The following is a 23,385-nucleotide window of genomic DNA, read 5'->3' as shown; positions in this document are numbered from 1 at the left end:
AGTTCAAACTTAGTATATGTATTTGGAAATGTTAACCAAAGGTGTGGGTCACCTTTGATAATTCTCTTAGTCACTTCCTTGAACCTCAGTCTAATCTTTTAGATGAATGATTTTATGTTCTTGTGGATCTCAGCCACAGTGTGGCTTTCATCCACAGACACTGATAACACTTCTGGGATACAGGTATACAGGATTACAGAGTACAGATGGCCTCACTCCCTTGCTCTCTCTCTTCCTCTTATTTGCCAGGCAAAATCCCAACAGGTGCCTAACCCAATTTTATGTCTGTTCCACTACTTGAGCTGAACATGGCTGCAAAGAAAACACACAGCCCTGGTGATTCATGCCTCTTGAAATTCACCACCACAAATGCTGAGTGGGACCACGGTACTGTGGGGTAAAGCCACATTTCCCTGGTCTAGTCACTCTCCCTGTCTCTACATTAACACAGTTCTTTCCTCTCCTTAATCTCCTCCATCTCCTCCCCTTCCACACTCTTTGCTGATCATCTCCTCTATGCTTTTCTTTATAAAGCAACTATCTGCAGAGAAAGTACCTGATCATCCCAGCAGAGAATGTTCTGTCCCACCCACCTCTGAGCCCATAATACTTTGCCTTCCCTCCTGCTTGGAAGGGATGGATGAAACTGTCCTTGTCCTAAGGCCGAGCTCTTTATTTGTGCATTGAATCTCATCGCTTCCTTCTCTCATAGGGACTCTGTCTCAATTCCCTAGAGATGGGTCCTTAAGTACCTTGTTTTTCTGCAAAAGCTTACTCCTTTGGGGCTCTCACTAGTTGCCTTGTTTTAAGAATACATGTGTCTACTCCTTGCCCTGAATGCTCATTTCATTAGCAAGTCCTCTTGAATTCTGCCTTCACAGTATGTCTTAGGACTAATATTGTAGGATTTATATGAGGCACCTAAAACAGGCAAATTCATAAAGATATAAAGTGGAAGAGTAGTGACTAGGAGCGGGAGGGAGTGGGTAAATGGGAGTTAGTGTTTGATGGGTACAGAATTTCAGTTTGCAAAGATTAAAATGTTCTGGGGATGGATAGTGGTGATGGTTACACACCAATGTATATGCACTTAATGCCATTGAACTGTATGCTTAAAAATGGTCCAAACGGTAAGTTTTACATTATGTATATTTCACATTAAAAAAAAGATCAGTTGAGAAAATATGTATGCATATATTTGAATCCAACCACTTTGTACCACTTCTGTTGCTGCCATTCTATTTCAAACCACATTCAAACCACTGGGCATTTGTCCCACTTTAGCTCTCCCCAGAATGTTCTCCCCACAGTGGGCACCCTGACTTCATTCAGGTCTCTGCTTATAAGTCACCTCCTCATAGAGGCCCCTCCTGACCACCTAATCTCCATCATCCTCCCAATGCGCACGTGTGCATGTGTGCAAACACGTGCTTAAAGGTCCACAGTCCTATACCTTCCTCTGCTCTCTCTTTAATTGTTCTTTTTACTACCAGACATCATATATTTATTTGTTTACTCATTTACTTATTACTCTGTTTGCCCCTCTTGACTTAAGCTCAGTGAACTGTCAACAGCTGCTTTCCTCGACCTTAGCCAGGACTGGTGTATAACAGGGGTCCAAGAAATACCTGTATCCTAAAAGGCAGCCTTGGGATTGTTAGGCTTGTTAGGCTTGGAGGCTTTGCATGGTAAATGTGAAGTTTAGGAAATTGCAGATGGAAGAGTGTTCCGAAGCAGGTAACCGCTCAGGTCTAAAAGGATTCTCTTCTAAAAACAAAGTCCTTCAGTAACAAGCAATAGTACTTCAGAAAGGACTGCTCACAGCAGGGGAGGGCAGGGGAAAGACAAGGTAACAGGTGCCAGAGTGCAGAGAAAAATCTAAGATGCTGGTGCTTGTAATACACTATCATTAATAATTGGTATCTTGCTGAGAAAGGGTTTAAAGGTCTCCTGAGCAGGATTCACTTAATATTTAAGAAAAATACCTTCAGAAGATGATGTCATTTTAAGTAAGAAACAGACTTGCTGAAAGGCTGTTGTGGTTTGCAGTCAGTCCTAAGTGATGAGGAAGAATGGCATTTTGATAAGAAAAACTCTGAGTGCGTTCAGACATCCCTGGTGTTATCCGAGGTATAATGGGTGACAAGCCGTATTATTGTGGTCTGGGGTCTAATTTTCATGAGACCAAGCTGGGGCCCAAAATGGTGTTTTAGATTTCTTTAACTTTTGAATAAGAAAATAAAAAAGTAAATGAGGTTTTTAAAATGGGCTTACAAAGTTTTACTTAAAAATATGTTTTTAATGTTTATTTTATTTCTGAGAGAGAGACAGAGACAGAGCACGAGTGGGGGAGGGGCAGAGAGAGAGTGAGAAAGAATCTGAAGTAGGCTCCAGGCTACCACCAGAGCTCTATGCGGGGCTTGAACGTATGAACTGTGAGATCATAACCTGAGCTGAAGTCGAATGCTTAACCGACTGAGCCATCCAGGCGCCACAAAGTTTTATTTTTAATAGGAAGAACTACGTTACTGCTAATTAGTATATAAAGAAAAAAAAAAAAAACAGTGTTCACATTAGAAAGTCGAGTTGCTGTTCTCAAGTGTTGACCAGGCATGGACTGCATTAAAGCTTTGTATTCTTACTTCCACTCTTTCCTGTTATAACCCGGTCAACTTTCCCCCTTGTTAGTCCTGTTCTGGAGGCTTCTGTGTTCTCAGGGGGTACTTGGCTGCTAACTGAATCAAGGCCTCAAGCTCCTTCTCTCCTTCAGGGAGCACTGGGTCACTCCTTAAGCTCTAAACACTTTTCTGCTCCTTCCATGCTTTGTGGTGTAAATGCAGTAAAAAGAGAAAAAGATTCATGAGTCGCTCACCTGGTGGGTGACCTGCAATCATGGTTTGCCTGGCACTTGGGGGACCCAGGGACATGGGACTTTCAAAGGTAAATCTAAGACAGTCTCAGGCAGCTGAGATAAGCTGATCACTCTCACGACGAAGTTTAGGGACAGAGCTGCTGTAAAGCTAACTCGTGGTACATTTCACTACAGCTCATAGGCAAATTGCTGACCTAGAGCCTTTTTATTTCCTGTGACCTCAGAGATCTCCCCTGGGTGTCTTTAACTTCCTCTTCCCATTTAATTATTTTCACTGAATGAAAGCCTGTGGGTTTCTACAAATCCTCAAATACAGTTCCCAAAGAAGGGAGGAAAATTCTGTTTATAAATTATGATAATTCCAATAACCATCTGGCTCCCCCTGTCCCCCCACCTTGTTCCAGTTTACTGTCACTTAACCCACTTTGGGGGTCTCATCCCCTACTGAAGACATAATCCTGTGTGTGGACTTGAAGCCATTCAGGAGTCTCTAGCCTGCTTCTCTGACCTTGTCCTCAGCTTGGTACCTGGGTACATGCTTCTCCCCTCCTTTGAATGGGCCCCTACTTGTCAATGTTTCTGTGTGCTGCTTCCTGCGTTGGTAATCTACCAAGGGTCCACGCTCTCTATAAATGGCACGAGGCACATGCAGAGGGTCCTGACTCCTCCAGCATCCCTGACATCATGACCAGCCTTGGCCTGCTGTTTGACTCCATGTTGCTGGGCTCTGCTCCTCATTGAGGCCAGGTCACGGTACAGGAGCCCCTCTGGGCCTCCCCGGCAGGGTCATCCACACATACAGCACCTCTGTGAGCTTTCGAGAAAGGTGCCCTTCTAGGCACATAAATTACAAAAAGGTGTTCCCTCTAGGATGACTAATTAGAAAAAAAGGTCTCCTTTCCTTGGGCAGCGTGTAAGGTGCAGAGCTTGGCAAACAGAGCCTTGGCTGGGTTTTAACTTCCCCTGGCATCCCCTTAGTTGAGTATGTACTTTATATAGCCGCATACCTAGCTCTCCTCCTAACTACTGACTAACCGGACTGGCTGCCACCAGGTCCTGGCACAATGACATGCTTTGTCTGTCTGAACAGATTTTGCCTCATTGCTGAGCACTGAACCTGACTCTGAATTTGCTCTTTGTCTGTCATGCTCCCATCCTGCATCTTTCGGGCCACTCCCATCTAGGGGCTCATTCTTAACCTGATGGTGTATAAAAACTAATGCTTTAGCCTATCAACATCTAAACAGATACCCCTGATAAGACAACATTGGCCCTTCCTATCAACTATCCTAATACAATCCAGTTTTAGTATCACAAAACCTACTACCCATTGGTTATAGTGCTTTATTACATTTGGTCTCCACGGGTTTCTGGATTGATTCAAATCTTTTCTATCCTTTTCTTTTTCCAAAAGATATTGATCTTGGGATAATGCTGCTTCCTCTTTCCAAAGACAGGTGGGGATTCTTAGATAGAAGACAGTTTCCTAATACAGTGTGGACTTCAGGCCTATCCCAAGATGTACGATTCCAGACTCCTCTGTGAAAAAGATCAAAGTGTGAAACCTGGCTGCTTCAACAGGAGTAACACCTAAAAGGTGGAACCAGAAAAGAGAAGTATAAGAAAGAGAGAGGGTGAACATCCCAGTTCCGGGAGGAAGGTGGGTCTGGCGAAGAAAAGCCATCCTGGACAGATGCAGAGAAAAGAACGGAGAGGAGAACAGCCGTTTGGACAAGCTGAAACACTTCACACTGAGCTTTCGGAAACTTATCCAGCCAAAGAGACTCTTTTGCTACTTGGAACTGCAGGCTTTGAAAGTTGAAGCGATGAGATCCAAGTCTCCCTCGTGGGACCTACGATTACCCTGAAGCTTGAGCCTGCCGGAATCCTCCTCAAGCGTTACTTTGTGGAAACAAACTGAACTTTATTTTGTGAGGAGGGATGGTAGATTATTTTCATACCTCTGTTACTTTTATTTTTTTATTTTTTTTTTTATTTTTTTTTTCAACGTTTATTTATTTTTGGGACAGAGAGAGACAGAGCATGAACGGGGGAAGGGGCAGAAAGAGAGGGAGACACAGAATCGGAAACAGGCTCCAGGCTCCGAGCCATCTGCCCAGAGCCTGACGCAGGGCTTGAACTCACGGACTGCGAGATCGTGACCTGGCTGAAGTCGGACGCCTAACCGACTGCGCCACCCAGGCGCCCCATTTTCATACCTCTATTACTTTTAAATGGAAGCCGCTTCACAACTTGGGGAGCACTGCTGTCTCCACGATGGTACCTTTCCATAGCTAACTGTGGGCACAATAACATGTGAATACTTAAGAGGCAATTTTAGTGCAACCACCAGATATGTATTATGTGGTGCACATACGTATGCACATATATATAACTACATATACTTTTAAAGATGAATAAATGCATACGTCAAATTAAGATACCAAATGAAAGTTCATGAAGATGGTTACACAAGATACTTTGGTTTACAGAACATCAGTTGCCTTGAAATGCCTTTCTACAGGTATAGTGGCGATCAAAACCTGTGTGTATGTATATATACCTGTGTGGTGCGTGTGTGTATATATAAAATACTTTAGCCACCAAAAATAGCTTAATAAATAGAAACAACTTCTCTAGGGTGCCTTTTTTCCTTAAAGTACCGTGTAAAGGATGTAGGACAAGTCTGGAAAGGGAAGTATATCAGCATGCATACACCCCAGAGCGGGTTGAGCTGTTCACGCCTGACAAATGTCCACTCATCCTGTGACCACACGTCTTATGCGCCTAGTCCTCTCCTCCAGACGACTTCCTCGGGTTCTAACCACTGGCCCAGCAGACACATAATGATCTGCGTTTGAAACTTGCTCAAGTGTTTATAGCATTGCCACAAGGTGTACTTTGAGTTGCTCACTTTCAGCATGCTTCGTAGGAGGCGCGACCGTGGGAAGGGTAGCCTACTTACTTGTGTTTATCTTCTGGAGAGAAATATGCTTTTCCAGTTGTCTCCTTAGCTTCACCTCGGCTCCGTATTTGCCAGTGGTGCCATTGTCGGCCAGAATGAAGTGAGAATGCATGCTGTTGAGTACAGTGAGCTTGCTCATGGGGTTGGACATGGTCTGATATGGCCGCACAACCTGCAGGGTTTCAAAAGGAAGAGGCGGAAGTCAGAGAACAAAAGGGCAAAATATGAAAAGGAGAACCAGACAGAGAGGAGACAGAGAAGGAAAAATCAGTTCTTTGGTACAGTGAAAATATTAGCACGGTGAGTAGAGGCAAGTGTTACAGTCAGTGTTCCCCAGTCCAAGCAAGATTATAAAGAATAATGTATGTATTTATATGCCGAATTTACACAGAAAACAGAGTTTGTGCTCTCGTTGGGCTCAAAAACTGCCATGTGAATGATGGTTTCATGTTGACGTCAATCTTTTGTCTGCTGATGAACCACAAATAATTTTAACATTTAGTAATTTTGGTTTTTTTCTTTCTCTTTTACACAATGTCCATACTTTTTTCTTTAATGTTTATTTTTTTTTTATTTTGGGAGAGAGAGAGAGGAAGAGAGTGAGAAGGGAAGGGACAGAGAGAGAGGAAGAGAGAGAATCCCAAGCAGGCTCTGTGTTATCAGCACAGAGCCTGACTCGGGACTTGAACTCACAAATCATGAGATCATGACCTGAGCCAAAATCAGGAGTTGGACACTTAACCAACTGAGCCATCCAGGGGCCCCACATGACGTCCATACTCTTAATAAGCACAGCAGAGCAATCATGGTTCTGGAGTATGGGAGGCGGGGTGGGGTTCTCTTTCTGTCAAGCCCATTCAGTAATCTGAAGGTCTGTTCAGTCAAACATCAACACTGTTCTTATTAGACACCTTATCTAAGTGGAAACGTTGACTATCAAATACCTGTCTCATGAGATGGATATGCATCAAAGTGTTCATCTCTGTCTTTTTTTGTGGTTGCATTATTTTAATTTTGTGGCGAATTATATTACCTAAAACAGTCATTCTTAGGGTGGTCTTTCATATTTTTGATATAAAAAGAAGAGCAAAACCTATTGTGAGTTTTAGTTGCCAGATCTCGTTGCTTTACGTACATCATCTATATTCCTTGCAACAATCCTGTGCGACGCTGTTCTGCTGACCTTGTAGATGGAGAAACAGCAATGGAGGTAAAATAGGTTCTTCAAGAGTGTATTACACACAAACCCAGAATTTACACCCAGGTCTGATTCCAAAATCTATGCTTACTATGTTTACTCCCCTTCCCCCCACTGCTTAGACACAATGGAAACAAGATGATGTTTTGGAAATCTCCTAAGATATTTAGGTAGAGACTTCGTTCACGACTATAAAATGCAACATTGGACGAGCGCACTATTGCACAGACCCAGTATAGTTATCCCTGTACTAAATCATCAGAATTGACAGACTAGAAATAAATGCTACAGGGTGTTTACTTCCTGCCTTTGTGCGCTGTGTACATTAATTATGGAGTTGAGATGCTCTTGTTAATGTTTAGTGTGTAATAACTCACCATGAAAAGCTGTAGTAAGATTGAGTAGTTTGTTAAAGAAATTACAAAGTGATTTAGCAAGGGCAGTCTTTAATAGTAAAGATCTCATAAAAGTCATTTTTTAGATCTTGATGCTGATTTCAAAATCCATTTCTATCTGCCTGGCAAACAGAATCTACTCAATAAATAGTGAATGAATGAACAGGAAAACTTGAGACAGGCATGCTTTTGTTCAAAATTAGAAAAAAGAAAGAACCCTCTTTTCTGAATTGTTTGGGAATTGATCTAATCTAAATTTAAAATGTGTAATTTTAAGCTTTTGAAATATCCTTCATTCCTTTTAATATATGTCTTATTTGTTAATGTAGCATTAATATAACATAAATTCATAGCTTCATTTTAGTTGACTCTTAATGATAAAGGAAACTCATAACTTTTTGATTATTGTTTCCAGTAATGGATGGGACTTTTTTTTCCTGTAACCGAACAGCATTCAATTACTCCTTTGTCTACATGAGCGAATGAAAGTCCCCAAAATACAGAGAGAGTGGTGTGCTAACTCCATCCTGAGTTCTTCATCACTGGAAGAGTGGGTCGCTTGTGGTTGAAATTCCCATTTCGTTGTTACTCATTTTTGATCATGAAACATTCATTCTATAGCAGAGTGCAAGTTAATAAATATTAATGCTTTGTTGAAAGAGGCTTAGCAGACGGACTTTCTCCTATTCTTAAAGTGCCTCTGCATTGAACCTTTGGACAAAAGAAAATGCTGTAGTTACTGTTCTCTCTTTTCCAACAGCAGATCTCCAAGGCACCATGCCAAGAAGGAGGAAGACCCAAAGAATTTCCTTGAGAGGCAGGGGACAGCGGATTTTCTAGAGGTTAAACTATGCATGATAGTGAATCCCAGACACTTGTTGTAGGTGAGACATGAGAATACATTTTCTAATTCCTGGGAACTAATTAAGGACCATCAGTGAACAGCAAATTTTTGAATGAATAAAGTAGTGAAAATAATTCTGGGTCAACTGACATAACCACAAACTGAGAAGAGAACACCAATAAATCATCTAACTATACTCTCTATGTATGTTTCCTTCACTACAGGATTCTAAGGACAGTGATGCTTCAGTCTTCTGAGTTTTGACCTTCTTTCCTGGTGAAACATGGTGTACCAGCTCTTTGGAAATACTGTCCATTTGAATCAGTCATGGCTAGAGGGTCAAATTTCCAGCATCACTCATCAATTTTAACTTCTTTGTCTAACTGCTCTCCATTTCATTTGATCTTGTATGAAGGTAAGTTAGAGGTGCGCCTATATCGGTAGAGATTTTGTCTGCTGTGTAACAGGGGATATACATCTGAAAAATACCTAAATGCCCTAATTTATTTTCCTGTCATCACTGGAGGAAGATCTGCTGAACCCTGGAAAACTTGGAACATATGAGCCGTGGAAATCCGTTTGAGTCCCCTTCGTTCTGCCAAGTGACTGTGTGAATCTGAGGCACACGTTTTTAATCTGTGAAAGGGAAATGATAAAAACCACTTACCTCGTGGGGGTTAGATGAGATTTGAGGTGCAAAGTACCTGGCACCTTGCCTGGTTCCTGGCAGGCAATACATAAATGTGAATTCTTTCTCAAGCTCGGCTTTATTTTACCAACTATACTAGCGAACAAAATGACAGACAAATCACACCGTCTCTTGTTTTACGCAAGGGATTTAAATCAATCAATAGAAGTAAAGGAAAAAATTAGCAGTCAGTTGGCAAAACACACAAAGTGTTTTCTACTTTGTCACCTCCTCTCAGGCCACTTCAGAGGGTGATGCTCTGGAATTGTTTGTGGGTTAACTGCAAAGGTGGAAACGACTTCCCAAATACTTCAGAAGAGGAATGTGTCTTGGCCTAACTTGCCTACAAAATCCACTTAATATTCTTCATAACAAACATACCAGCAGTCTATTCTTATTTGAGTTACAATTTGCATATCTACAAAAGATTTGCTGATCTTCCTGTTATGTTTCTCAAATAGGAAAATAATAACGTCTTTGTGCCACAGATGAATTCTTCCCTCTGACAACATTTTGGAGGTAACGCATCCATTTTTATTGTTAAAGGCTCATAGAAAAGGATTTTTTTGGAAAGTGTGTGTGTGTGTGTGTGTGTGTGTGTGTGTGTGTGCGCGTGCGTGTGCATGAGAGTGCATAACAAGAACAAGTGTGACATGTTCAGGACTTGTAGACAGACTTGTAGGCTCTAGCTTATTTTTCAGCCAGTGTTTTCTCAGAGAATCAAGCCCTAATGCCTATACATAATGGACCACCTCTCCTAAGAATATAGGATGGTCCAGGTTATGTACCATCTTTGAGAGAATTAAGAAAAGAGTCAATCAAACAATTTTCTGTGTTTATTTCAGATGAGGAACCTGGGAGGAGAAAGGCTGAATGACATCAGAAAGGCCTACATATAAAGGGGTCTTGCATGATTGGTAAATACAGGACTATGTATACCCAGAAGGGAAATTTGCTTAGAAATGGATTTTAGATACTTTTCACTCTTTGGGTATCATGGGCTAGGATACCTCTAAGTGATAACATTTTGCCCCTCTTTCTTGTCCCTCAAGGGTAGATGAGAGAGTTCTTCACTCTTTAATACTTTGTATACCACTGTGTATTGGCTGATTGGTAAAATTCTGGTTCCAAGGCCTCTGTGTACCTTGACTCTGAAAGAGAAGCCATGAAGTGGAAGGTTTGTAAGAAGTTAAGGAAGGTGAAGGCCCTTTATGTCATGCGCTTGTCATTACCAATGCCAGGAAAGGAACGCTCCAGAGGCGCCATGGAAAATCTCAACATTCTTTATGGGTGGGTGTCAGCGTGCTGCATTTCTTATCCCTGGATGAGCTTAAGCAGATCATCTTGGAGCTGATCTAAGATACATGCTTGAGTTTTCCTAGCTATTTTCACATGTGTTCTGGTCTCACTCAGGAGTACTCAGTGGGAAGTTAGGAGATGGAGGTTCTAGTTCCTTCCAGTTACTAATGTGTGACCTTGGGCAACAAGTCTTTCAACTCATTCATTCCTTCGTTTATTCACTCATTAAAAATGTCTTGAGGAAATGTATGTGATGACTATTGGGCTGGCTTGAGGAAACATATAATCCTGCATCTAGGTAATGTCTCTCACTAAGTGTTCAAATTATACGTATTGAAAGAAACATTTTGGTTGGTAGTTTGTCATAAAATAGAGGGTTTGACTATAATTTCTGAGGGCTTTCTACCTGTAGGATTGAGTCTGGACAGCCTGTGTTGAAAAGTACATTTGCTTCTTCCAAGTGAGTACAGAAAACTGACACAAAGGTGGTCCACTCATGTCCTGGGATCTCTTTTCTTTGGTGGCCCTTTCCACAATGCAAGAGCAGGGTGCTCATCTGCAGCTCCTTTCCTGAACAGAACTGACTTGAGCTAACCTGGATTTTTGAGTCATCAATCACAGGCCTTGGGCAATCCCTGAACTTACAATCTGGTGAGGTATGTATCAACATGCCCCTGGCAAGTAGCAGGCTAAGGGACGTGTGGCACATTGAATCAGCCTTTCTCTCCTAACAGCACTATGATTTCACATTAGGCAGGAAGAAAAGTAGCGTTCATTGACCGTTTATTATATGTCAGGTACTGTGATAGACACCTTCTCATAGATTAATCCATTCCATGCTTATTTTATAGGCAAAACTATAGATGTTCAGAGAGGTAAAGTCTCTTGGCCCAAATATGCCCCACTAACACCCTTCCTCTGACTCTATGCAGCATGCAGAACTTATGCTCCTGTGCAGGCCAGGAGGCATTTAGAGGGAAGATGGAAGGCCCAGCCTGATTTTAAGTTCATAAAGGATATTCTGATTGGTTTTGCTGCTTGACATTTCTGCCAGTGGCTCAGCTCAGCGCTAAAATCCTTCTGACAGCTGATGAGATGATTTCCAGATGGGTCACCTAGAACTGCATAGCATGTAGGGGTCAGGAGAAGCACTAGCAGGCAGCGAGATGGGGTCTGTGCTTTGGAGAAAGAGAAACAAAGGGGTGAGACAAGGTTCTCCTAGGATCAGGCCTGAGTCTCTGGGAGGGATGAGGGGATACTGTTGAGACATGGGCAGCAGCCTCTGTGTTGGAGATAAAGGAACAGGGGGGCTGGGAGGATGAGATGAAAAACAAATAAAGGAAGGCACTGTGTGTCCTCAAATCATAGCGAGGTCTGCGCTCACAGGGACACTGGGCTCGTTATTTCCTATTCAGCCAGCCTGGCGGTAAGTCTAGGGATAAAGCAGGGTCATATGAAACCCAGATGCTGCCTCCAGCCCAGCAATCCAAACAAGAAACCAGCAAACCCAGGGATCTATCCCGAAGAGGGCCCAGATACCTCAGCTGTATATTTCCTACCAAAATCCACAGGATGAGCAATTACATCGTTCCACAGCATTTTGAAAACATGTCCCTCAACTCATGGGCTTGCAGAGGGTTACAGTGTCCTCATTACAGGCTTTCTGTTCTAATGGACTCACTTCCCTTTGCCCTGTCCTGAGGGGAGCCATGGACGATCCACATGAAGAGCCTACTAGCAGTGGGAAAATGACCTTGAGTTCTAAAAGGGGTTACTTGCTTGAGAAGTCACCACATGTCAGTGGGGTGATTTTAATATATGTTAAAAAATTCTCTGAAAATCTTCCCTTTTGGTCTGTGGTGGATTCAGTGACTCACTGCTAAGAAATACAATAAAACAGAAGTGATGGTGTATGACTTGTGAAACTAGGTCATAAAAGGGTTCCTTTCAGCTCTCCTGGATCATTTACTCTGGGGGAAGCCAGCTGCCATAATAAAGCTGCCTTCTAGAGAGGTCCACATGGTGAGGAACTCCTACCAACAGCCATGTGAGTGAATCATCTTGGAAGAAGGTACCATATTCCCATTCAATCCTTTACATGATGCAGCCCCAACTGATATCTTGACTGTGACCTTAAGGGAGGCCCACACCAGAACCACACAGATAAGCTGTTGATACATTCCTGATCCACAGAAACCATGAGACAAGAAATGTTGTTTTAAGCTATTAAGTTTTGGGGTAATTTGTTACACAGCAGTAGACAACACAATAGTATATTAATGTTATGTTGAGACTTCAAAACGTATTCTCTCCTCTCTATTCTGGAATCACTGGTGCATCGTAATTTCATGACCTCTAGAGCCCCACTGCATCTTTCCAGGGCTCCAGTCAGCTTTGGGGCTGTGGAGGGGCTGCCATCCTCCACTGTCTCAGTGCACCTGTCTGACTCCTCACACCATCTTTTCTCACTGGCAAGATGGTCTGACTCCCTCACCTACACAACAGCTAGTTGGGTGACCCTACACAGGTTGTTACCCTCTGCATCTCAGAGTCTCCATATGGAAATGGAGATTAATGATGAATATAACCACCTCAGCGGGGGCACTGTAAAGATGAAATGAGATCTAAAACACATATATGCATTCAAATAAATGATTGCTATGATCATGGAGAAGTCAGACTGCATCGTAGGAAAGGATGTGGTCTTGGGAGCTGGATGTCCAAGGCTGAAATACCAGCTATGTGACTTATTAGTTACGTAAGATTGGGCAAGTTACTTAATCGTTTTGTGTTTAGCTTTATCATCAGTGATACGGAAGGATGAGAGTGATGCTAAAAGCAACAACTTCTGAATGCCATTATAAGAATTAAATGGTCATCTGTGATGGGTGCTGACATTTTTAAGCTCAACAAAAGTGGTGCTTTTATGACAATTGTTGTTGTTATTATTATTATTATTATTATTTCATGGATAAATGCTAAATGTCCAGGCTGACACTTTAATATCCTGCCACCAATGCTTTGCTTACATACTCTTTTCCTTCTTCTTCTTCAGTTACAAGGATGCAGATGGCTCCTCTTCCCTTTAGCTCTGGACCCCATCATCTTGGGGCCGATCAAGGACATATTTCCTCAATTATATTCCCACTACCTTTATTTTCTCCCCTACCATCAACACATAAACAGACTCAAGTCTCTCCCTTCTTGAAGAAAAAAATCTCACAAATAACGGCTCCCTTCAGCTACTCATATCACTTCTCATCAGAGCTAAACTTTGAAAAGGTTAGTTTCCGTTGGCTGTCTCTACTTCTTCCCCTTCTCCCTCTTCGACCCAGTGACTTGAGACCAGCCCCTTCATCGTTCTTTGGAAACAGTTTTGACTGGTGATGCCAGTGACATCTGTTTTGATGAACTGTATGAACATTTCCAAGTCCTCATCCTCCTCAGCCTCTCAACTGTACCTGACATTGCCCTTCACTCTATCCTCCTGGAGCACACTTTTCCCTTGGCTTTCATAACAGCCTCTGGTTTTGCTTCTACCTCTCAGCCCTTCTTTTGGTTTCCCTCTGCCTAACCATTAAATATTGGACACCACCAGGATCCAGGTGTAGACCCTCCTTTCCTTTACTCTACATACACTCCCTTGGTGATCCCATTCACCACAATGGCTTTAATTTTCATCTATATTCAGGTGCCACTTGAGTCTGAGGGTATAGCCAGATCTTGCTTCTGCAACTCCACCTCATACTGGAGGTTACTGTCCTGCTGGACATTTTCACATAGATATCTCAAAGCAACTTTGAAATCAGCACATCCAAATCCAAGCTCAACATTGTCATCACTGAAACAGCAGTTCCTATGTCAATGAATGTAGCCTAGAATCTGAACATGGTCCATGGTTAGCTAGCGTTAGCTCTTGTATAACTGCAACACACTTGGGTGAGTCTCCTCGTCTCTGAACTTCTCTTCTCGAATCCTCTGGATACATCTTATATAACCTAGTCCTGGAAGTCCAATAAATTCCATGTGAGAACCACTACTGGAAGGTTTTCCTAGCTCACAATTTGAAATCCTGTTTGGTTTGCCTGAGAAATAGGTGACAAATGCACTATTAAACCTCAGTTTTGGGGGCCTGAAATACAGAGATGACATCAAAACAACACTTTCCAATTAAATATAAGAACTGTTAAAGGTTATAAAATCCTGAGAATAAATATACACTTCAGGGCGAAATAGAAGATATCATTGAAAGTCATGATAATCTAATAACCACATAAGATGATGTGTTGGAAATCTTCCCAAATACAATTTTATCCGCAAGTTAAAATGAAAAGTGCTTTTTCTTACAATCATGGTTAGATTTTTAATTTGGCATGTATTTTGTTAATCTAGATTTGAGAAAAGACAAATTACAAATGATTCACAAACTGTTCAATTACCTGAAACAATTCTGGTCAGACTGTTTTCTAAAGTAAGGAAATATAAGGCTAAAATGAGTCATGGAAAAATCATAATTCAATGGAAATTCTTTCCTGACTTTATAGTGGGGATATTTTCATTATCTGTTCAGATAGAAATTCTCTAGGGACAAAGAAAATAGTTCTGGTCATTCTTGTAGTTTATTTTTGAGTCCAATTTACAGGCATAAGATAGTTGCCAGTATCTCAACTAATAATAAAAACATCATTAAATATTTTCTTATAGATCACTTGGCATACTATTAGTTAATGCACCTGAGTGGCTCAGTCAGTTGAGCATCCAACTTCATTTCAGGTCATGATCTCACAGTTCGTGAGTTCGAGCCCCACATTGGGCATTGCTGTTGTCAGCACAGAGCCTACCCCAGATCCTCTGTACCCTTCTCTCTGCCCCTCCCCTGCCTGTGCTCTCTAAAAAATAAATGAATATGTATTAAAAAAAAAAGAGTATGGGCTTTGGAGACAGTAACTCTTACTTAGTTTTCTTATGTAATGATACATACCTCATAAGCCTAAGGTATGCAATCACAGAGAGTTCAAACAGGAGCTCAATAAGTTCTAAGTACTACTATTATGATTATGCTCATACAGATTGTATAAATATAGAGCAAGTATTTTTGGAGTCCACTTTAAGATGATGAAATCAACTCTTACAGAGTTTAAGTCACACATCAATGCCTCACCTTCACACCAAATATCATATTAGTGGCCGATAAGAAACAAATAAACAAAAATTCAATCTCTAATTTTGAGGAACTTTTACCAAAATTGGGGAAGAGGAGGTCTGTAGGAGAATTATAATCATGGATATGACATTATGGGTGAAGTTAGTCATGGAAGACATCTTGGTGGAGGTGAGCCTTGAGCTTAGTTTGACTCAAGAGTAGATTATGGGTTGTAATACAAGAATGGGGCAGTAGGAATCATATGGAGAAATGACAGAGTCGTGAGAACTTAATAGCTGAACAATATTCACTTTCACATTTAAAGGCAGGGTAAAAAATTATTACTGTCTACAATATTTGTAGCCTTATTGCTCATCAAATTCTGTTGTTTTGATCTATTAATTGGAGGTTTGGTTAAATAGAAGATATTTAAACTTGAAGAATCAAGGGTAGTTCATTCCTCAGTTGGGTGGACCATGCACCTCTCAAAAGGGTTACAGAAAGGCTTGTTCTCATTCCATTCTTCTTTGCTCCCATATCCAACACATAGAAGCTTTACCATTCACCTCCCACCTTAAGTTGCTACATAAGAAAATAGTTTTATATTTAGATGCTTGGTTAAAAAATGCCCTCATTATAGTTACTAAAGCATAATCAAGCTTGGGGGACTGTATGGAGATGAAACTGTGACAAAGCTGTGAACTAAGTAAGATTTATCATTATATTTTTTTCTGTAATGTCAATTTTCCTTGTAGCCTGAATTTCATCATGCCCAATCCATCTTCATGGTCTGAGCACCTCCCACATGTGAGGCTCTAAGTTGAGCTGTGAGAATCCGAAGCTAATGCCCTGTATCTTCAAAGTCTAACCTAAAATCTAGCCAAGAGATCAGACGTGAAGCGAGGTAGATGCTTAAGAATATCTAGAAGCAGACCCAAGGGCAAGTTAATCTTTCTTCTTTATGTTAAGGGCTAGTCTTTGCCTTTATAGTGCCATTCCAAAGGGGTAATCAATGCTAAGATGAATAGTAAGTGCCTTGTCTACAACTTGGATCACTAGAATATCCATAGAACTACTTGAGTGTTCAGCTTCTCAAAGTGCTCATCTGAGGGCCAGCCCCACAGAAATAAAAAGATGTATATTTTCTGTCTGGAAATAAACCTACTGTAATAAAATATTCGGCATATGAAGTAGAGCCTTTCTTTTATCCTATCTTTATTTCATATAAGTTTCCTAGATTTCCCTTGAAAATTATTTTGTGCCACCTCAACCTTATTCTGAAATCTACACACAGACTAGGCCAAAAATACAAATCATTTTTTTTAAATGAATGTATTTCGATAGAATTCTGAAGTGGTAAAGATTTTTAATAATGTGTTAGTATTTTTCCCTCTGATACCTGGTGTCTGATGCTAAAAGGTTTATATTCTTGATGTTTATTATATGTAGGTTTGGCTATATAAGATGAAAGGAAAAGGACAGAAGGCAGTAAATTAAGCTAAGCTATGGAAATTCTTATAACTACTTAAGAAGCTTATCGGACAAGACTTCTACTTCAATGATTTTGGGGGGACATTTCACAAGTGACCACTAACTAATACTTTATTCAAATACTTCTTTTTAGGACAACCTGGCACCATATTCCTTTTTAATCATAACATTAGAAGAGTAAACACATATACAAATTTCCCTCAAACTGTGTCATAAATCAGGTACACCAAGAGCAGCATTTATGGTCTGAGTAATTTATAATGTGAAAAACAAATTCGATTACTGTTCAAGACCCTGAGAAAGCCTATGCATATTCCAACTCCCCAATTTTGAGGGGGAGGGTGGGAATATACAGAATGATTGAAATTCAATAGACTTTGGTCAAAGATAGTAAGAAACTAAAATTCACTGTTTTTCCCGTGTTCTTTATGATCTGTCAATGTCAGTGGTCTCTGCAGGGCTCACCTGGATCTGTGTGAGCCACGGTGTGCCTCTATCAGGCATCTGTGAGCAGGGAGAATGAATGTGCACATTTTACTGAACATGAGTGACTCCTACTGTCCTCTGGGGTCAAGGCTATTTTTGCACTGGGAAGTCAGACAGTGCAACTCAGCCTCACTGGCTTAGGCATGTGTAAGTTCCTATTGGCGTAACACTGGGAAGAAATATGGGGAGAAAGAAAGTAAAAAGGAGGAGCACAAAAAGAGGTGAAATCAGAGGAAAAGAACGCGAATTGGAGGAAGATGAATCAGGGGTCATTTCTCCAACCATGCAAGGCAAGTAAATGCAAAGCAAGTACTATCTTTCTGCACTCATATAGAATTTACAAGACACACAAAATGACACAAAAAGGCAGTGGGCAAATGTTTAGGCAACTGAGGTAATTATTTGGTTACTCTATCTTGAATAAAGAAATAAGCAGGTGTTTATTCATAGTTCATCTGAATAAGAAAGTTCCAAATGGTTTCCACCCCTCCTCAAAAATTGAATAATAGTAACTCAGGTTTACACTAAGACGTCCTGAAGCAATGGACATTTAAAAATGACTTCTGAATCACATTTTATATAATTAATTCACTTGTTAACAAAATGCACTATTAAGTACTTTTGGTACCAGGGGTGCTTCAGCGTATTCGAATTCTCTAAGAAATATATTTGCTCTAGTTCATAAGCAACTTCAAAGCCAGCTTGGAATCTGAGGCAAGGATTAACTCAAGTATATTTCATCAAAGACTAGTTGCAGATACTCTCAAAAAAATTACTAATTCTTGTTTTTCTGGTCAGTTCTGCCTACATATCACTTTGGAAATTGCTGCTTGAGATACTCAAGGCATGTGTGTTGTAAAACAGCCAGTAAGTTTTAGTTATGAGGATATTACACTGATAAAACTAGGACCTCATTTCTTACCCTCTGTTTTTAGTAAATTAGTGTTTCTACATGTAATTTGGTAGCATCGATATGGACACCTCTTATCACGTAAAGATTCTGAAGGATGTAAAGAGTGTTTGTCTACTGTATTTCATGACGTCTGATTTTTTTTATTCAAAGTATTTTGCATTGCATTAAAAATTGCGTATGCTGGGGCGCCTGGGTGGCGCAGTCGGTTAAGCGTCCGACTTCAGCCAGGTCACGATCTCGCGGTCCGGGAGTTCGAGCCCCGCGTCGGGCTCTGGGTTGATGGCTCAGAGCCTGGAGCCTATTTCTGATTGTGTCTCCCTCTCTCTCTGCCCCTCCCCCGTTCATGCTCTGTCTCTCTCTGTCCCAAAAAAATAAATAAACGTTAAAAAAAATTAAAAAAAAAAATTGCGTATGTTTGGGGCGCTTGAGTGGCGCAGTCTGTTAAGCGTCCGACTTCAGCCAGGTCACGATCTCGCGGTCCGTGAGTTCGAGCCCCGCGTCAGGCTCTGGGCTGATGGCTCGGAGCCTGGAGTCGGTTTTTCCGATGCTGTGTCTCCCTCTCTCTCTGCCCCTCCCCCGTTCATGCTCTGTTTCTCTCTGTCCCAAAAATAAATAAAAAACGTTGAAAAAAAAATTAAAAAAAAAATTGCGTATGTTTGATTTCACTCTTATGTGGAATTTAAGAAACAAAACAGATAAAAATAGAGGAAGGGAAGGAAAAATTAAATAAGAAAAAAACAGAGAGGGAAGCAAACCTTAAGAGACTTTTAACTATAGAGAACAAACTGAGGGTTGCTGGAGGGGAGGTGGGTGGGGGGATGGGCTAAATGGGAGATGGGCATTAAGAAGGGCACTTGTTGTGATGAGCACTGGGTGCTACATGTAAGTGATGAATCACTAAATTCTACTCCTGACACCAATATTACACTATGCTAATTAACTTGAATTTAAATAAAAATTTGGAAGAAAAAAATTACACATGTTGTGTTACATTAAATAAGATGCTTTCAGGAGTGCCTGGTTGGCTCAGTTAGTTAAGCATCCGACTTCAGCTCAGGTCATGATCTCATGGTTTGTGGGTTCAAGCCCTGCATCGGGTTCTGTGCTGACAGCTCAGAGCCTGGAGCCTGCTTCAGATTCTGTGTCTCCCTCTCTCTCTGCCCCTCCCCTGATCATGTTCTGTCTCTATCTCTCAAAAATAAATTAAAATGTTAAAAAAAATGTTAAATAAGATGGTTTCAGTGTATGGCTGCACAATAGAAGAAGCAATTTAAGACCCATCAATTCTCAACCTCTTTGATTTTTTTTGGCTCAGATACTTGGAAAAAAAACTACTTAGCATGTGTGTTACACTTCGTGGCAGGCCTTGATTAGGAAGGGAAGACTATATTGATCTGATGTAGAGGTGCAATGACCAATAGTTTATTGTAAAAATTATCAGTGGAAAAAGCAGTGAATAAAGTATGGCAATTAGAGTTTAAGCACAATTCCTATCAGTGGAATTTTGAGAAGAGTTATATAAGAAAGAGAAAGTCTGGTGGTTAGTAGGAGAGAAAACCCTCTCAGGGAGTTTGTGGATAATCTGTTTGTGGTAAACAAAACAAAAACAAGACCCTAGAAGAAATGGAAGTAAGATGATGACTCAGAAAAAGTAAGATAAATTCTCTCTGGCAAAACCCTTTGACTGATCAGTCAACGTGTGGCTCTGGACCTGAGAAAAGGAAAGAGAGGTTGGCACCTTGCAGAGTATGGTCAAGGGTTTATGAGTAGTTTCCAAAAGGACAATCTAGAATGACGCTGTGCACACTCCCTGCACAAGCAGGGAAGCCACAGCTTGAATGGAAAGCATCTTCCTCTGTGGCTTTCCTGAGCTAGTGGAAGGGCACTCAAATAATAAAGAAGCTGGAGACTTGGGGAGAGAGGGTCCCCATTTAATATTGCAGTCAATGAACTCATGCTGCTCTATGTTACCTGGTGTTAATTCATCTTAACTGGACTGTGTCAAGAGAACTAGCAAGATTTGATGGGTGAGGAAAGACCACTGCTTGATTCAAACCAAGAGGATAGTTAGTAAATCTTACTTCAGACCTGTTTTGATCATAAGAATTGACACTGGAGTTTACAAAGACAGATTTTGGAAAATACATGGTCTTGCAGTAAACTATTACTAACATGAATTTCATTGTGGGAGGTGGGGGCTAAGAGAGTACTGTAATATGCATATTTTGAATTCTCATTTTATTTTACTTTTTTGATATCACCTTTAAGAAAAGTCACAGACAGGGGCAGCTTCTAGGACTTACATCTCTTCCAATGAGGTCTTCTTGGTTTTCCACAATTCCCCAGGGGGCGATGCCTATGGTACATATCTTCCCTCGAGACTTAGATGCATGGTCCTTCAGGGCATCCCCAACATGGCGAATAACACCTAAGAGGAAAAACAGAAGTATTACTCTTTTTTTTTTTTTAAAGCAATTACTCACCATTGTTCTAAAGGAAACTGTGATAAGGGTGGTTCACAAGGTTATACACAATGAATATAAAGTTTTGACACATTTCTACATGTGTTCAGAAGAGAACATAAGTTTATGGCTCTAATGTCAGATACATTTGCAGGACTTGTATATGAACTCTAGCAATGCATTTCTTATTCTCCTTTAAATTCTTTTTTTCCTAAGAAAAAAATTAGAAAGCATCCAATGTCAAAAAAAAAAAAAAAAGAGGGGTCCCTGGGTGGCTCAATTGGTTAAGCATCTGACTTAGGCTCACGATGTCATGGCTTGTGGGTTCGAGCCCTGCATTGGGCTCTGTGCTGACAGCTCAGAGCCTGGAGCCTCCTTCAGATTCTGTGTCTCTGTCTCTCTCTGCCCCTCTCCTGCTTGCACTCTGTCTCTCTCTCAAAAATAAACAAACATTAAAAAAATAAAAGAAAAAGAAAGAAAGAAAGAAAAAATTGAATACAATTCTTTAAACTTAGGGAATCTTTCTCTTGTTCTATAAGCATAATGATGTTAGTATGACTAAGAACCAGTGCCATGAGTACATCCTATAAAAAAGCACCATACTTAATATTATATTAACTCTATACCAGAGTTTGTGTATGAGTTAGGGTCATTCAAATAGAGTAGTTACTTAGCTCAGATTTTGTTAACCTTTATTTCATCTTCCTATTTATCGACATATAAGGTGGAGACCCTACTTACAAAGAAAACCTTGGCATATTACGTGGAAAATTTATGTTGAAAATATATAAATACAGCTTTTTAGCTTCATCAATGAAAGTGTTTTCCTCTCCTGTCATAAATGACCTTCCACATCACTGTGGCCTTCCTCACCGTAGTTAAAATGAAAAAAATCAGTTTACAAGATGGTACGGAACCTCTCTCTTATCTGTTAATAAAGATAAATTGCATTTAAAAAAGATGCAACTTCTAATCTGTTAACCTCCCTCTCAAATAATCATTTTTTAATAGACGATATAAAATATCTTTTCTAAGAAAAGTTATTTCCACTTATCAAAATTCCACCTATTCCTCAAGGAAAAATCCACACCTCGTGCCATCTCCTATATGAAAGTTCAATTGGATTTGATTTTTTCCTCCCTGTGAACAGGATTGCAGTTTGCATATCTCAAACAGTGCAGTATGTTACCTAACATATTCTTCCGTGATGCACAATCCCACATGAGGCTGTCTCCTCTAAGGGCAAAACTCCTTGCAGGGAAGGTTGGGGGGGGGGTGGTTAGTGTCTTACTTCATCTTTGTATGCCTCACGTGCTAGCACAGAGTAAGGGTTCTAATACTGCATGAAACTATCAAAATGCACCAGGAAATTTAATCATGAGAGAGGACACATTTATGTGAATCACTCCATTCTGAAATATTCAGAAGATCAAACAGAAATACGCTCCTTTAAAAAAAAATCAACTAAAACCGTGTAAATAACACTAATCCATGTTGGGATATGCTGGCCTGTTGATAAGAATACAATTTCACTTCGTAGCTTATCTAGGGATCTTCTAAAATAGAGTACCGGTGAAGAAAAATTCAAGAGTCAAGCTGTGAATATCAGTATTCATTGTGTTTCCCTATTCACATGTAAAACTCCTTTCAGGGCCCATCCTGGACAAGAAGTTTAACTTCCTATGCCCTCCATCAGCCACAATTCTATTGCCGTTCAGGTAATCTGAGATGCCATCATTAGAACTTCACTTTGGGTATTGGATTGAACACTAGCCTGGAGTGAGGCAGAGATGAATTCTTTGGTTTATTACAGAATTCATGCTGTAACTTCTTTTGATACGGGGTGCATTTCATAAAGGAAGAAAAGTAATAAACAGTGTTCTGAGTTCCCAGAAACAGACGATTGTTAAGAGTTTCTTTGGAACCTTTAGAAACCTTTGAGTGGGTGTGTATATGAGGTGCAGAATATGCCAGGAAAGCAAAACACTGAATAATCACAAGTGAACGATGCCAGCTAAGCTGAATGAAAGCAGGAGCCTAAGGCCTGAACAGCCACCAAAAGCTAATTGCTTTGTAGATACTTGATTACCACAAAACAAACAGCAAAGAGCTGACACAGAGCATTCTAAGATCATGTCAGTTTACAGACTGAGTCAGGATTTCACGTAACAATGAGGAGCGGGGCCATGTGCAGAGTTCACTGCTGAAATGTGCCTACAGGGTTGCAGGCTGAGCCTTCACAAGTTCTAGGTATTGACGAGAATTCTGAGTGCAGGTCTTGGTCACATATCACCCAAGCTGCGAACAAATGAGTAAACAGTATTGAGATGAATTCGCTGGTCCAGGGTTATGTTCACACTGTTCCACAACTCCACACTGCACGGAGCCTGGAAACAAGTCTGAGTGAACGTGCTACACTATAACTTGTGTACTTCCAATGGGCACTTCTGGGGAAGTGTGTCAGGCTGGGGAAATATGTCTGAGCAATTTACAGGCATCCATTCCATTATCGGCTCCACATTAATAATGTGCTGCATGTAAGCACTTAAAGGTTTGGGAGAATTGATTTGACAGCCTACCTGTATCACAATATAGAGAAACTCATTTGGCAGGTAGAAAAAATTGCTTG

At 40.7% G+C, this 23,385-nt stretch overlaps 1 protein-coding gene across 11 annotated transcripts in view; it reads right to left on the bottom strand.

Annotated features, from left to right (window-relative positions):
- TRPM3 (transient receptor potential cation channel subfamily M member 3) overlaps window positions 1-23,385 on the bottom strand; it is an 811,684-nt gene that overhangs the window by 220,614 nt on the left and 567,685 nt on the right. For all 11 annotated transcript variants that reach the window (XM_040449362.1, XM_040449364.1, XM_040449371.1 and 8 more), the window contains exons 5-6: window positions 20,598-20,722; window positions 5,838-6,009 (exon numbers count right to left, since the gene is read on the bottom strand). In XM_040449362.1, coding sequence (XP_040305296.1) covers window positions 5,838-6,009; window positions 20,598-20,722 — 297 coding nt within the window. The remainder of the gene's footprint in view (window positions 1-5,837; window positions 6,010-20,597; window positions 20,723-23,385) is intronic.

The sequence above is a fragment of the Herpailurus yagouaroundi genome, unplaced genomic scaffold (assembly GCF_014898765.1).
Source record: "Herpailurus yagouaroundi ecotype Mexico unplaced genomic scaffold, PumYag 199, whole genome shotgun sequence".
Taxonomy (NCBI): Eukaryota; Metazoa; Chordata; class Mammalia; order Carnivora; family Felidae; genus Herpailurus; species Herpailurus yagouaroundi.
The sequence above is the reverse complement of the archived record's forward strand: the minus strand, read 5'-3'. Positions and strand labels throughout refer to the sequence as shown.